General features: G+C 32.6%; 1 protein-coding gene and 1 long non-coding RNA gene across 4 annotated transcripts; one reads left to right on the top strand and one right to left on the bottom strand.

Annotated features, from left to right (window-relative positions):
• Positions 1–4944: 4944 nt before the first annotated feature.
• Positions 4945–8357, bottom strand: LOC9327792 (dynamin-related protein 5A). Its single transcript, XM_002891684.2, has 8 exons — positions 7928–8357; positions 7556–7747; positions 7270–7476; positions 6756–7184; positions 6390–6617; positions 6105–6300; positions 5366–6026; positions 4945–5285 (listed from the first exon to the last, which is right to left on the bottom strand). The coding sequence occupies exons 1-8, from the start codon at positions 8279–8281 to the stop codon at positions 5099–5101; spliced, it is 2454 nt and encodes an 817-aa protein (XP_002891730.1). The 5' UTR covers positions 8282–8357; the 3' UTR covers positions 4945–5098.
• An 82-nt stretch (positions 8358–8439) lies between these two features.
• Positions 8440–15999, top strand: LOC110224723. 3 transcript variants are annotated; one of them, XR_002329208.1, is made up of 6 exons: positions 8440–8707; positions 8864–8936; positions 9005–9048; positions 10324–10379; positions 10481–10561; positions 15554–15999. It is a non-coding gene; the product is annotated as an uncharacterized LOC110224723 (long non-coding RNA). The 3 variants fall into 3 exon arrangements; XR_002329210.1 differs by lacking the exon at positions 15554–15999 and adding an exon at positions 10933–11869 and having other exon boundaries at positions 8874–8936; positions 9005–10379; positions 10481–10878; XR_002329209.1 differs by lacking the exon at positions 15554–15999 and adding an exon at positions 10933–11869 and having other exon boundaries at positions 9005–10379; positions 10481–10878.
• The last annotated feature ends 22 nt before the right edge of the window (positions 16000–16021 follow it).

Genomic DNA, 16021 nt, shown 5'->3' with positions numbered 1-16021 from the left:
TTTTATATTTGGAAAATAAAATTTGAAATCTTTTATTTTTCATGTGATTTAATCAGAATTAATTAGCATAGTTTTGTTAAGAAAATCTTTTAAAATATAAACTAAATAAAAATTTGTTATTAAATTAGATTGTCGTTTCCAGAAATATCTAATAATATATTACCAAAATAAATAAGTTTACATATATATATATATATATTTTTTTTTTTCAATTAAATAGCTTGATTTATTATGGAATCTTCTTTAAACAATCTCCAAAAATATTAGGCAGTTATTAATTTATTAATTTTAATTTCGATTTTTTCAATTGTTTTTTTCTTTTTTCAAATTGAAAAAAAAATCAATAGCATTCTATGTAATATTCTACAACTTAAAGGTTTTTTATTATCTAGTGATTCCCAATTAATAGTATAGACTAGATCATGACCCGCACATATACGTGCGGGGTTTCATATTCTTAAAAAAGTTCTAACAAATTTTAATTTAATATAGATTATTCGTTGTTTCTATGATATATATTTTAGTGTATTAGATATGGATTCACACGTACGTGCAGAGATGTTTTAAAAATATAAAATATTTTGTTGTGTTAGTGAACTTTATAATAGTATAAATATTATAAAATTAGAGTAATGAACGAAATTCAGTTGCGTTAGTGCATAGTTATATTTTAAGATCCGGACCTACACGTACGTGCATAATTATATTTAAGATAAAATTAAGATATAATTTAGTTGCAAAAGTTAAATGATGTTACTTTTTTATTTTCTAAACTAATCAAAACATTTCTAATAGTTTGATTACATGTGTTAAATAGGATTTAGATTCGGTTTGAGTTTGGTTATTTCATGTATATTAGCTAGGAACTATTTTAGAACGGGAAACCTATCCCGTCATGTATCTGTCATAAATTCTTGGTCCCATAAACCGTCTCGTATACGTGAAATAAAAATATGATGGTCCAGTATCCGGCATAAATAGAATATGTGTAACTGAAAATGTACGTACAAGGTTATGTATGTAAACAAATTTATTTTATATAGTGCTCATAACCTGAACTCATACCAATTGGGTATTTAGTTTGATTTTTAATTTATGTTTTCCTCTCATCCCGTCTCGTAATTCCTATTCTCATTTCATTCCATTAAAATTATTTTCCAAATTCTTGTTTGCTTACTTTTAAATATCATACAATACATACTGTGAGTTTTACAGATTAATATAAATGCTGCTAAAGTTACAAATATATTTTAAAAAATTTATTAATATTTATTTTCTTAGCTAAATTTTGCATATTTTTCTTTTTATTGTTTAATCATAATTAATTTGATTTTTGGACTAAAAATAAAAATTTGAGATACATCTCTAAAAGGGATATGCTATTGCTTCATAATTTGTTTTGAATTCAAAATATATAATTAGTTTACATTATTTGAAAACTGTGTGCAATATATTAGGGATTTATTTAAGGAAGATCCGGTTGAAAAACAAAAAATAAAACGCAAAATAATTTAGAAATTAATATATACAATCTATTGATAGATATTTATCAAACTTGCTCTAAACGAAGGTTATAATGATAATTACTTTAAATTTATTATTATTTGAGTTTATTTCATCATAAATATAAATAGTTGTTAATATCTAATATCGTATTTTAGAAATTGTGAAATAAAATTTTGTTTTATATTTTAAAATTTGTGAAAATATTAGAACAAAACTGAATCTTAAAATATTTGTATTTAATTTTAAATTTAATCTTAAAGTCTTCCATTGATAAATCTTTTAAACGATAGTGTTTTTAATTTTGAATTAAAATGATATTATTTTTCTTTTTATTTTTGATATAGAATATTCTATTACGATTGGTTTAGATAAAATCTTAGTTGGATATCAAATCTTAGTTTTTCAATTCTTATTGGTTAACAATTTTTTAAAAATTAATTTCAAATTTTCGTTTATAATTAATAAAAGAGAGAAAATTAGTGTTTTTTTGGAAATTAATAATTATTTAAAAGAGTTAAACTATTTTTAATTAAATATATTAATTTTGTGATTACTATTGTACCCTTAATGAAGTTATTTAAAAATACTAAAAACCAATGACATTTTTTGTAATATTTTACTCTTCATAAGATTACTTAATATTTAGTGATTCCCAATTAATAATATAGATTTTACATTTTTTTTACAAAAACAAGATTTGCATGGATAAAAAAAATAGTTAGCATGGATTAATAGTTTAATTGAATTAAAAAAGAAGTTTATGTAAATAATCTTTTTAATCTTAATATTGGAAAGGTGGGAAGGTTGGACCGACCACCGTCCGGTTCTAGAAAAAGTCATTCTATAATTTTATCTTTTTTGGTTTTTGTTTGAAAAGTTTTGGACTAAAGCACATCATACGTCGGGTCAAAATCACATAAATTTTGGATATTAAGAGTACAACAACACCCTTCTCTCTTCAACAAACTCGCCGCTGGTTTTGTGTCTCCGACCGGCGCGTGTGGGCCACCATGGCCACGGCGTCGGTTGGCTTTTCAGCTTTTGTTTAGTTAACTAGTTCTGGGTTTGTGTGTGGAGAGATCTGGGGATTGGTTTCGTTTTTCGTTTCCTTCTCAGATTTCTCTCTTTTCAGATCTAGGGTTTGGTTGCTTGGTTTTTATTGCAGGTTCTTATTTCTTATTTGCCAGAGTTCTCCCTGGCCCTAACCGCGATGGCTCTAAGCCACCCACTGTCGGTGTGGTGGTGATTCGGTTTGGGCGACCTAATTCTCAGGTTTTCTCACACAGCTTCAACAAACGGATCTAGGGCGAGATCCGCCTAGGTTTGGGTCCTTATACCGGTTCACGTCCATTAGTTGACATTCCCGGCCCGGCGATTCCGACGGTCTTTGCAAGTTTGGCCAAGGTTCCACCGTCCCGCCATCCAAGGTATCCCAAGGTTTTTCTTCCGAATACTCTTAATTAACAAGTGAGGCTTGTAGATAGGAGACTTTCTGGGTGGTGGTCAGCTCCTTCGTCGACTTCCAGCTAGTTTTGCGATTTCGATTGGCTCGGATAATAAGGAATTTGTATCTCTGTGTTAAATCATTTTAATCATGTTTAGATATTTTCAGTTTTAGTTTTTCTCTTTTGTTTGTCTCCCCGTGTTTGGGGCTCAGTTTCTGGGGGTTAGAGTCCCGCCGGCTTAGTTTCTGGGGGTTAAATTCCCGCCGGCCTTTGTATTCCGACAACGTATTTCACCCGTGATATATAATCTTTCAGACGAAAAAAAAAAAAGGCACATCATACGTTTTCATGGGAGCCGAAGAAACCCTTATTAAGCTGCATTATATTCAAACTAAAGGAGCACTATTTTACAAATTTTTGGAAAAGCCATGCTTAATTGCTTAATTGCTTAGCCATATCTATAGAATTTGTTTAAGACATAATCTGATCTTTTAGGGTTTACGTATGGGCATGGCTAGCTAATACTCTTTTAAACTATTTAAAATTATGGGTAAATATTTTATTACATATCTAGAGCAAAAGATTAAGAGTTCTAGTTTAGGTGCATATATATAAAAATTTTAAATGATATTTATTCTATAATCGAGTCAAATGCATCAATTGTTTATGCTAATTATGATATCCCTGATCATCATACTTGTTAATTAACCTCCAATATAGAAAACAAAAACAAATGAAGCAAATATCTGAATATTGGTCCATTAGCTATAGAGTAGTAAGGGCATGGGCAGTGGAGCAAGCAGGTGGGTGTGAGTCTTGGGGTGTAAGTATTAAAAAAACAAAAAAATTGTCTCTCTCTTCACACCCGGGTGTAAGTTTACACTCGGGTGTAACAATTTTTCTCTCTATCTTTCTCTTTCTTTCTTTTTCTCTTTTCTCTTTTGCTTTAAATTATAATACTAAAAAAATACTTACACCCACACAAACACATTTGCCACTGCTGATAGTCTAATCTTCAACAATACTAGAGCATCTTTGTGTATGCTTGTGAAAATTAAGTTTTGTATATTAGTACCAACAGTTTTCGAATCGATTCCTGTGAGTGCCAAAAGCTATATTATTACTTTTGATCACACGAGGAATGAGATTTGTCTCTTCGTTTATAGGAATTTCAACGGAACAAATCTTCTTCAAATCTTCTTTCATCTAACTATGCGATCCAGCTAGTTCTTTTACACACACCAACAAAACTATATCCATTTGTTTTCTTATTTCTTGCGTCATAATTATTTATGCCATGATAAAAACAAAATTAAATTTGAACCGAATATATTCCAAAACACCATCTTATTGAGAAAAATCTTATCCATACCCCCCTATATATGTGCTAATTCAAAATTAAACATTAATTTTGATAAGAGATTTGATTTTCTTTTTATATAAAAAATATATGATGTTGTTTTTCTTTTATTTGTATTTTTACTAAAAAATGATAAATGCATTAATCGATGGTTAAACAAATTAATTAGACAGACGTCTAAAACATCTTGTATCCAATTTATTTCTAACATTTTAAGGAAAAAATAAACAACTCTTCTCTCAATAATGAGCTCAATGAATGATGATGAGGGACATGGAGGAACATCTGGATTTACGCCATCAAGTTTCACCAATTTTGTTTTTGTTTTTTTTACTTTTTCACCATTTTCTTTATATTGGAGTTTTTTTTTCTTTGTTTTTTACATATATCTCCTATACGATTACATATTACAGATAAATAAAGTAATAAACCCATATTTTTCTAACAGAACTCTCCTTCAATTCTCATGTTTTACATATTTTCCCTAACCCCATAAACCCATCAATTGGCCCCTATATTCAGACTCAGAGTAATAACCAAGTGTCCGGATTAGTCAATCGATTCTCGGTTATGGTTAATTGTTTCTGGTTCAATTGGTTTGTGTACTCGATTGTGCCAAACTGTTCTAATCAATGATGCAGAAGTGAGCTTATACAAGAACAATATTATGTTTCAAGAAAATTACCATACGTTGAAATTGAGCATAAAACAACATTATAGCCACAAGAAGAATTCACCACGTTACAGAGAAGAGAACACATCATAGAGACAATGATCATTCATTTCATCATAGAGAACGAGCCACGGTTTTGAATTCAGTCAAGCAAGATTGAAGAATCTTCTGGCGTTTCTGAAGCTGTTGACGTTCGTTTTGCAGTACATCAATGGCTCCAGGAGCAACGAACATGTCCATGAACTTATCGTCATTTACTGCAAATAGATCCAATCCAAGTGCAACCACTAGTCTGTCTCGGCTGCATAAACAAACAGAATATCAAATAAAAATGTTTCCTCCTTCTACAAGGAAACAATGAATTTTTATCAGTAGACTCACCAAGGTGTTAGAAACCCTGAGTTTAGAGTCGATGTTACGCTTCTTTCGACAAGAACTTCGCGTATTCTAGCAAAATGTTGTGCGGCTGATGAACATATCTCAGAGTAAGCAGAGCTTGATTTCATTCCGTTATCCCCGTTACCAAACATAAGCCCACCATTTTGAACTCTAAATGGCTCTATGTTCCTGTTTCCCACCATTCTCGCCATTCTTTTTCTAGCTCCAACACCATCAGGACCATTTCCAATTTCTTTCTTTACCAAACCATACACTATCTCACAAGGTTGGTCCGGTGAAGGCGTCTCAGGAACTGTTATGTGGCTTTCCCCTCCTTTTCCGGGTGTTGTCTCTTGGCCATTATTATTCTCCGGAGGAATGTTTTCTTGATCTTTCATTGGCTCATCACGACTGGTATCAGAGAGCTCGAAGCAAAACGAATTACCTGAGGCTTGGTTGAATTTGTTATATGAGCCAAAAGCTCCTCCTTGGTGGTAGTCATTCTCATAGCACGCCATGGAATATGGGCTGGTCACTGAATCAAGATGGTGTCTTACTAATTGCTTACACTGTTTCGCAAGATTCTTCACAAAACGGCTGTAACAGTTCCGTACAGCGGCATGAAAGCCCACATATCCATCCATATTTTCGGTTTTCTTCTCATCTGCAAAGACCATTTGTTCATAAGATGCAGGGCTCTAGGAGAATATAAAAGATCCAAGGAGCATTGAAAGGTTCTTACATTCTGAGTTTTGGTTCAGGTTTCTTTCTAGAGCAATTTCAAAGAGACTTCCTAATACAAAGGCAAGCCTGTCGCAGGCTGTGTCAAGAAGAGGAGCGAGCCATGACCGTGCAGCGGTTCGAGCAATTTCTGCTGAAGCTTCTGTTACTCCTCTACCACCTCCACGCCCAGCATGAGCTAGCAGAATGTTTGCTACCTGCTCATGCAGACTATGTGTTCAACTTTGCATTTTTATGGAAAAGTAGAAAATGTTGTTTACTGAGAGAAGGAGAAGCTGCAGTGTACCTTCTCTCTTGACACTGGAGGGCACTCAATTGAGTAGGCTGCACAACGGAACTCATGAATCACTCTTTCAAAAGCAGCTCCTCCATAGAGTTTAAGAACAGCATTGGGCGGCTTAATATCCACACTTACGCCTGGCCAACTTCCAATGCCACTCTCACCACGTTCTTCTTCAGTTGTTTTCCCCCATTGCTCAGGTGCTGGATTTGCAGCTCCATCAATCAAAGCCCCCTTAAGAAACAAGAGAAGAACAATGTCTTTACTCAACTTAATTTTCAAAGACTTAGAAGGTAATTGTAATATCAAAGTATGATCCAGTGTAAGTCTTAAGAACAATGCAACAATAACTGTATGTTATAAACTACTCACCACATGATTGCTAATAGAAGCAGTGTATAGCATTGCCGCTTTTCTGAGATGAGCAACATCAGAAGTAGCTTGAATTTTCATCTCCATTCTCAGCATATCGTCGGTTACCTCAGAGCAGCGCTGTTCAAGCAAAGCTAGTGTTGCTGGTGCAGCTTCCTTGTATCTCTTCTGAAGCTCAGACTCTAGGAAATCTCTTAATGACCCAAAACCAATATAGGACCGGAATTTTTCTTCATCAAATCCTCCCTTAACTCCCTCCCGTAAATGCCTTATAACTTCAGTGTCCACCTGAGATATTTGTCGGCGAAATTCATCATTTGAGACAGTGCTCCTGTCTTTTGGCAATGCCACGAAATAAGGACGAGTGTTCTCCCCAAGGTATCCGCTAGCACTCAGATAACGATCCACTTCACCGCGATCACTAAATTCCTGCAAAGGTTGGATAATCATACACTTTTAGTTCAGACATAGGGGAATCATCAACTAATAACCATAGCTGATTGTGTTTAAATACCTTGAGGCGATTATCAAACTTGGAGACAACAACAATAGTCCTTCGAAAGCTTGAATCAATCTCACGAACTGCATCCAACCACAAGGATGAACACCATTCCACACTACTCTGCTGAAGGAACAAGAGAATGCGATGTGGAGGACTAGCCAGTGACTTGACCATCGATAAAATTTCATCAGGTGTGGTTTCAGGCTCTCCTTGCTTGGCCTGCTCACACAAGCATCAGAAACTATCCAATTAACAAACTTTGATACAGATAGACACAAAAAAACGAGAAAAAATCTACCTTAAGAACAAATCCAGGAGTATCAATGATAGTCAGATTTGGACAATGGGCATACTCAGCTCTCATCACAATCGGCTTAGACGAAACTGCGGTTTTCGTCTTCTTCAAAAGCGACTCTGTTCTAGACCTAATTACATCTGCTACTGCTGTAGCCGAAACAATTGGACCTCCATATTCTTCAGAATCTTCATCCTACCAATCAAACTTACCAAATCAGTAATCAAAATCACCAAATTAACAAGAGTTCGCTCAAAGTAACTCAAACCCAGAATTAGCCTAGCCTCGAGGATTCTCTACTACATTCTACAATCTCCAAATTCAACTATGAAGAAATAATTCGTAATCGAATACAAAATCGTCTAGGTTTTTTACCTGAAATCGACACCGTGGTTCTAACGCTGATAAATCATGAACCATCTGGAGAATCAAAGGGCGTCGAGTACCCATTTCAACTTCACGGACATTAAATCGGAACCCTAAAAGCGCTTCGAGAAGAGAGCTTTTTCCGTCTGATTGGCCACCAATGGCTACAATCTCTGGTATCGGAAGTTTCTCTCCGAAAGCAACGGCTGCTGCTTGGAGACGATTGTATGCCTCGAATCGTGACCTAGACTCTGCGTTTATCGGATCCTTGGAGTGAGATTGCATCTTCGATTGACTCTGTTGGTTTCTCCTCGAAGATGGGGTTTTCGTCGGTGTGGTTAGGTATGTGTTTGAATTCGCCATTGAAGAAGGTAGAGAAACAAGACAACGGTAAAATCTCGCAGCGATGGGGAAGTCGGAGCGTAGTAGAAGAAAGTTTAAAATTTGAAATTTGAATTAATGGGCCGTATTGGGCCTAACTTTAACTCTATCAGGCCTAATATTAACCACGAAACGTGGAAGATGCAGGACCGTCCGATTAGAGTATCTCACGGATCAACGCGTTTGCAAATATAACCGTTAGCAAAATGCGTTTGCTGTGAAGACGCAACAATAAATATCAGAGGAAATATTTCTCCAGTTCTCTCGATCAATCGGCGATATTTTTTCTTGATATCTACAGATCGCGAATTTGTTTCTCTGATTTTATAAGTTTGTAATCGATCTAGGGTTTTGATGGTACTTGGAAGATAAAACTGCTACCGTCGTCTAGATTTCTTCTTCGTCATGGTAATTGGTTCGATTCCTTCCTAATCTTTTGTGATTTTGTATTTTAGGGTTTCAAAGTTTTCTAGTAGTTCGTCCGTAATTTCTTATTTAGGATTTTAATGGAAGATTGTCTCCGATTTATAAGTTTGTAATCGATCTTATGTTGGATTGCTCTAGGGTTTTGAAGGATGCTTGATTCGGCGTGAAATTGCTACCATCGTCAGGGTTTCTTCTTCCGCTGGTGATTTTGGTTAGATTCTTTTTGTTTCTTTAGGGTTTCCAAGTTTTCTAATTGTTCGTATATAATTGATTGTTTAGGGTTTTTTCTGAAAGCTTGTCTCCGCTTGAAGAAATCCTTCAAGGTATGTCTGTCTCTATCTTTCCCGATTTTAATTTTTGGTTTTGGTGTTCGTTTTTGTTTTTCAGTTTCTGAGATTAAAATCGAATGAGAACAAACATGTATGATCAGTTCTTGTCGATGAGATCCAAGAACAAAATTCTTCTTTTAATAAGATTTTCAAAGCCTTTTAATTGTTTTGCAGATTCTTAATTTTGGAATCAAGATTTTGTTTTCTCTATCCAAGAACAAAACTCCTCTCTTTAATAAGATTTTCAAAAGATTTTTGGTTCTTGATGTTTTTGTTTTTCTTTCAAAACCCAAAAAAAAATCATGGGCAGACATTAATATGATAGTGTTCTGTCAGATTCTTTTTGGGGACATTGTCCCGATAAGAATTATAAACTGAATCGGATCTATTGGATGGGTAGTGCATGCATGTTGGGAGATGGGAAAAGATTATTGACCGGTTTCAGTTTGTATGATGGGAATGACCAACGGCTTAAAAAGTCTCAGACAAAAGACTGAATCAAGGATAATTGTTGGATGGTACAAACGACCAACACCTTGTTGCCACTCTCGGCTTAGAATAAACACAAGGCAACAAGTCAAAGACTTTGGGTTGGATGCTTATTACGACCAACCACTTGTTGTAGACCAACGGCTTAAAAGGAGGCTTAAGACACAAGTATTTGACAAAGTACTATGACAAGAGTATGCATCGGCTTAATAAGTCTAAATCAAAGACTGAATTTTGCAACTCTCGGCTTAAAAAACACACAAGGCAACAAGTCAAAGACTTTGGGTTGGATGCTTATAACGACCAACCACTTGTTGTAGACCAACGGCTTAAAAAGAGGCTTAAGACACAGGTATTTGACAAAGTACTATGACAAGAGTATGCATCGGCTTAATAAGTCTAAGACAAAGACAAGTCTGCAACTCTCGGCTTAGAAAAATCACAAGACAATAAGTCAAAGACTTTGGGTTGGATGCTTATAACGACCAACCACTTGTTGCTACTTTCGGCTTAGAAATATCACAAGACAACAAGTCAAAGACTTTGGATTGGATGCTTATAACGACCAACAACTTAAAAGGAGACTTAAGACTCAAGTATTTGACAAAGTACTATGACAAGAGTATGAAACGGTTTAATAAGTCTAAGACAAAAACTGAACCTAAAATTAGTACAAAGACTGAACTTAAGTCATGAAAATACGACCAAAAGAATTTGAAGAACAAGGTAAGTATAGGGCATTTACATTATATGAAGACTAACCAATTATGTTTTCCTCAGGTACGCGCCTTTGAAGACTTTGAGGAGATTTCAAGTGTAGCAGACTTCTTTGACAGGTATGTACTTTTCAAACTTGTTTGTAATTAGTTGATTCAAATATGAAAATCACAAGTAAGAAACACATATGTGAATTAAAGACTAATTTTTATGTGTTCAGGTATATGCTTCAAAAGGTGGTAATAATCTCATTGACGCCAATGAGTTCTCATTTTCAAGTGTAGCAAAATTCTATGACTAGGTATATGCTTTTCTAGACTTTTCTATGATAAATTGATATTATTACATGTGAAAATTTACAAATTAAGTTAAGTGTTTTATATATAACTTAAGTAAAGAAATTAGAAATGCAAATCTAAGTATCATCTATAGTTAGAAATGTTTCTTAAACACTTGTCTTGATAGCATTAGTGTCTTTGATCTAGAATCCGTCAGATTCTAATTGCTAATATTATTCATTGATAAAAGGTAGAATTTGCTTTGGGTACATTCTGTGTTTAAAATATTTATTATTTCTGTTTGGTGCTAATATGTATGTTACTATGTTAGGGTATCTAGGTGACTTTTGCCCAAAAAAAAAAAAAAAAAAAAAAAAAAAAAAAGGGTATCTAGGTGACTCATATAAATTCTTTTAGTAGTAGTTTATTTGAATCTCAAATGTATTTGTTTTCGCGTTATTCTCTAAACCATGGTGATAACATATGAAACGCCATTCTACATCATACACAAATATAAAGGTAGATTCTACTTATGGATATTGGAAATTTTTAATTGTGTGTAAAATGTTTGTTATCACTGTTTTAGTGTTTCTAGGTTTCTGATTTTATGAAATACATGGATCTTGTAGTCTCTTGTAGATATTTATTTTGAATGTTGGTGAGACTACTGCAAATGATGTAGTTTTCTTGAATGTTTTTGTTTTTGTTTTAGGTTATGCTCTAATCCCATGGTGATTGACATTTTGAAATTCTGCATCATCAAATGATGATTTCTGTGTTAGATTCTATAAATTATACATGTTTGTCTTGTTTGTTTACTATACAATGAGTGAAATTATCTCTGTTATGGTACCAGTGTCTGCTTTTAGTTTAACAGAGTTGATGGAACTTGATAATCTATTGAATCAATAGAATGTGGAATATATATTTCTTGATTTTCCTCCCATGTTTTTTGTTTTAATAACACTTTTCTGTGATTGATATAAATTAGTACACTTTTATCATCCCCACTGTAGGCATGTGGAATAGATGCTCTTGTCTTTTCTGCTCTTTTATGTGGACTACATGTATTCTTTTTCCACTATTTTGTTTCAGCTATTCAGAAACCGTAGTTTTTGCTATACAGATTTTAGACGTCGAAGTTCTTGACTCTCTACTATAGTAGACATATTTATGTACAAATTCCAGTGTTCTGTTTGTTACTCAGCAAAATAGCTTATTGAGTTACTATCATAGAATACTGTATAAGAGTTTTTGTTCAGTTTATGAGAAACGACACAACTATAAGGTATATCTCACAGTATTATGGCAATTGCAGGTAAATTCAGCTATAACTTTTCTAAGTGTATATTAGTGTATATATATCTTGCACCTCTTGTCTATTCCCTTTTTTATTCTATCTGTCACCTCTCAAGATTCAAGAAAGGGATATTTATGATTGTTTGTTTGTTTAAACCGGATAATCTGAAGTTCAATGTTAGTTGTGTTGATAAGCAATGTTTTCTGTAATTTTTTCAGCTTTGTGTTTCATTATAAAATATGTATGGTGATCATAGTTCTTGCATTTTGGTTGGTTGTGATAGTCTTTTGAGTATTCCTTGGATGATACTATCGTGACTTTTGCTTCTTGATTCTTAGAATAATTATTGTGGTGAATTGATTTAGTTTCTTGGGACTACTTATTCTTGTTTGTTTATCTTAAATTATTCCCAATTAAGTCCATCATGTCTATGATTAGTATGATTATTCTAAACATTTGAAATTAGATTTTGGCATATGCTGATATAAACGTTGATTTTATTTTGGTATTGGAGCATTACATTGTGCGTTTGATATACTGATTATCTCTGTTTTTGTGCTTGTATGTATGATGTATCTTCGAGTCTCATGTAGACTCCAGTATTGCAAATTACGGTAGTAGTTTACTTCAATCTCGAATGTATTTGTATTGCGTTGTTCTTTAAACTCTTGGTGATCAGTTCTAACATGTTAAAACGCCATTCTCGAATTATGCATCATAAATTGATGATTACAGTGTTAGATTCTAGCAACTGTACTCGTTAGCTAGATTTTCCAAAATACAATGATCGAAAATATCGCTGTTATCGCACTAGTGTCTATCCTGTGATCTCTTGTCATACATTTTTGATTAAATTTGGAACTCAATCGAGTCACTGGTGCATTTGTTTAGAATATGCAATGGATCTTTCTTGATTTCCTTACCAAGTTTTCTGTTTTAGTAACACTCTTCTATGGTTGATGTTTTTTTTTTTTTTTTTTTTTTTTTTTGAACAAAGAAGCCTTCTATGGTTGATGTTAAAAACAAGAAATTATCAGACATTGTAGGCAAGTCAAATATGGCATGGTTCTTTGATCTTTAATATTTTGTCTCGATTCTAGGAACTTTTTAGTTTGCTATAATACTTGTCAGATTTGGAACTTCTTGACTCTTCTCTACTCTAGTACATATATATACAAAATACAGTTTTTGTATGTAAATAGGTAAAGTAACGCATTAAGTTACTATTATAGAACTATAAGAGTCTCTTAAGCTATGTTCTATGAAACAAGACATTTGATTGCTATATCTTTTCAAAATTGATGTTGGTTTATATCATTTGTAACCTTTCAAGAAAGAACTATTATTGTTTGTTCATTTAATATTGGACAATTGAAATTTGATGTTAGTTTTGTTGAAAATCAATGTTTTATGTGTGTTTTTAGCTTACAGTTCTTGCATTTTTGGTTGGTTGTTCCAGTCGTCTTTTTGGTCATTCTTTGGATGATAACATATTTACTCTTGGTTCTTTATTCGTGGAATGTTTAGTGTAGTAAATTGCTTCAACATCCTTATGAATATTTTTGTTATTGTATGTTTATCCTAAATTATTATATCTAAATAAGGATCCATCGTAGTAAAATACTCAAGAACTGAGTCAACATCCGAATAGATCAGGAACTCAAGAACTGGAGCCCGAAATACCTGAAATAAAATTACATATAAAACATATGAGTTATTTAGACCGAAACCAAAATATATCCGAATATTCAAAAAAATTCGAATAACCAAACTAAAATATCCAGAAATGTCTGAAATATTCGCGAATACAATAAAAAAATCCGAATATACCCTATTTTCTTAAATACCCAAAAATACCTAAATGTTTTATTGATTATGTATTTTAGAATCGAAACAAAAAAAAATTCCAAATCGGTTCTTGATTCAGCTACCCGAACTGGAACCAAATCAAAATTCCTTCAGTTACTATATGGAACCTAAAGTTGAGATCTTAAAGAACCAAAACTGAACCAAAATTTCTTTGGTTTCTAAATGGATCCTAAAGTTGAGATCCAAACAAACGAGAACTGAATACCTGAACGTTCAGGACTATGTCCATCAATGTCTATGATTATTTATGCGTATGGAGAATAGTACATGACTTGAATCTTTTGTTTAGTGCATAGTATTTTATACGACTTAACACATAACTTGAACACTATTTAAAGTAATTAACCATATCAAGTAAGTTTTTCAAAGCTGCCAGTAAAAAAAAAAACAATTTAGATTTTTCAAAGAAAAACAAAGATGTATCCTAAATTATAATTTCGAGTTGAAAAACATCTCGTTCTGGCATATTTCAGGTTCCATTTGAAGATGAGACCGCAACATGATGAGTTCTACACTATAATACATTAAAGGGAAATTTCGTAATATAGAAAAGAATATAAAATAGTTTATACATTAAACCACAATGTAGCACCTCGGTGCGTTCATACCAGGGCCGGCCGGATAGCCGATAGGGTTTATCAAAATAAAAATAAAAATAAAAATAAACCACAAAATTATTATCATTAATTACAAACCCTAAAACATATATATTAAACTCTAATCTTGTAAATATATAAACGCTAAATTCTAAAACTTGAACTTTAAACCCTAAACTTAAAAAACATAGAAACTCTAAATCCAAAAAATGAAACTTTAATAAAACTTATATGATAGGGTTTACAACCAAGACGCCTTTTTTCTTGTAGTGAATTAGTTCCAAACTAATTTCATGGAAACAACTTTTCTTACTACAGTAAAACCTCTATAAATTAATAATATTGGGACCAAAATTTTTTATTAATTTAGAGAGGTAATTAATTTATAGAGAGATTTTCCTAATATTGTAATTCTTAAAAAAATTCATCTAAAAATATATATTTTTCTTTATAAGCAATATCTTTTTAAAACCAATTGCAAGTAGAAAAACAATTATTAAGTTTAAACAACAACACAAACTTTTTTCGAATAAGAAATTCATATTTCATTAATTTTCTTACATATAATATTTTAAATATATATTATAGTAATTTATATATGACATATATAAATTTATATCATATATATATATATATATATTAAGTTAAATATACATATATATATATTGATAAGTTTATATAATTATTAATTTATAATATAGATGGGACCATATGTTTACAAAAAAATTTCAAAAAAATTATTATCTTATTAATTTATCGATTTATGTCATATTTTACACTGGTCCTAACTCGGGACCGGAAGAATTTATTAATTTAGAGAGGTTATTAATTTATAGAGTATTAATTTATAGAGGTTTTAGTGTACAATTAAAATACCTATAGTAATCAAACGTGGAGTCGCACATCTATGACATTCGATCTCTGTCTTCGCCTTCGACTAATCAAACGAGTCTTCGATAACTAAAACCAATACGATTAGTGTAAAATATTTTTTCATTAATTTTTTCCCATAAGTTTTCTATTATTGGATGTTTTTTAATGATAATGCGTATTTTCTATTTTTGTCAACACACATAGGCTTCATAGCTTATATAGCCTTTGCATGTCATGTGCGGCATAAAATTTAGAATCAATGATCAGAATATATAATTAATGAACAATACATGATCATTTTCTCACATATTTCAATATTAGTTGTATATGTATAAGATTATATCATTAATTCCTCCAACTTTTCTGTTTTTGTTTAGGTCAACGAGTAAAATAGGGTTAATGGTCAACGGCTCAACGTTATGGACCTCAAGGTCCTAGTAAAGTAATCAACTTAGACGGTGACGAGACGACTGTCACGAGCATTCGATATTGACACGTAGAGAGAGCACATTACAGTCGCCAGGTTCCGTTGCGTAGTAAGCGTAACCGGTGTGTGAATCTTCCCGGCTTTATTGGCAGCAAAGAAGGATCTAGTTCCACCGTCACCACACGTGCAACGTTTGAAGAAAAGTTTTGTTTTAAGAGACAACTCATGTACATGCACTTTGATGATTTCAAAGAGCACTTGTGCTGTTTTGTTTCAGTCATGTGTGTTGTTTGTTCCATTATGGTTTTTAGCCTAAATTAATTAGTTTGACTCTCTCTTTTTATTGTTTTCGTGCACGAATCTAATTCATACTCGAGATCAAACAAGTTTCAAATTTATATGTAATATAATAACGGTA

The sequence above is a fragment of the Arabidopsis lyrata genome (genome assembly GCF_000004255.2).
Source record: "Arabidopsis lyrata subsp. lyrata unplaced genomic scaffold ARALYscaffold_1, whole genome shotgun sequence".
NCBI classification, from domain to species: Eukaryota; Viridiplantae; Streptophyta; class Magnoliopsida; order Brassicales; family Brassicaceae; genus Arabidopsis; species Arabidopsis lyrata.
This window is presented reverse-complemented; position numbering and strand designations above follow the sequence as displayed.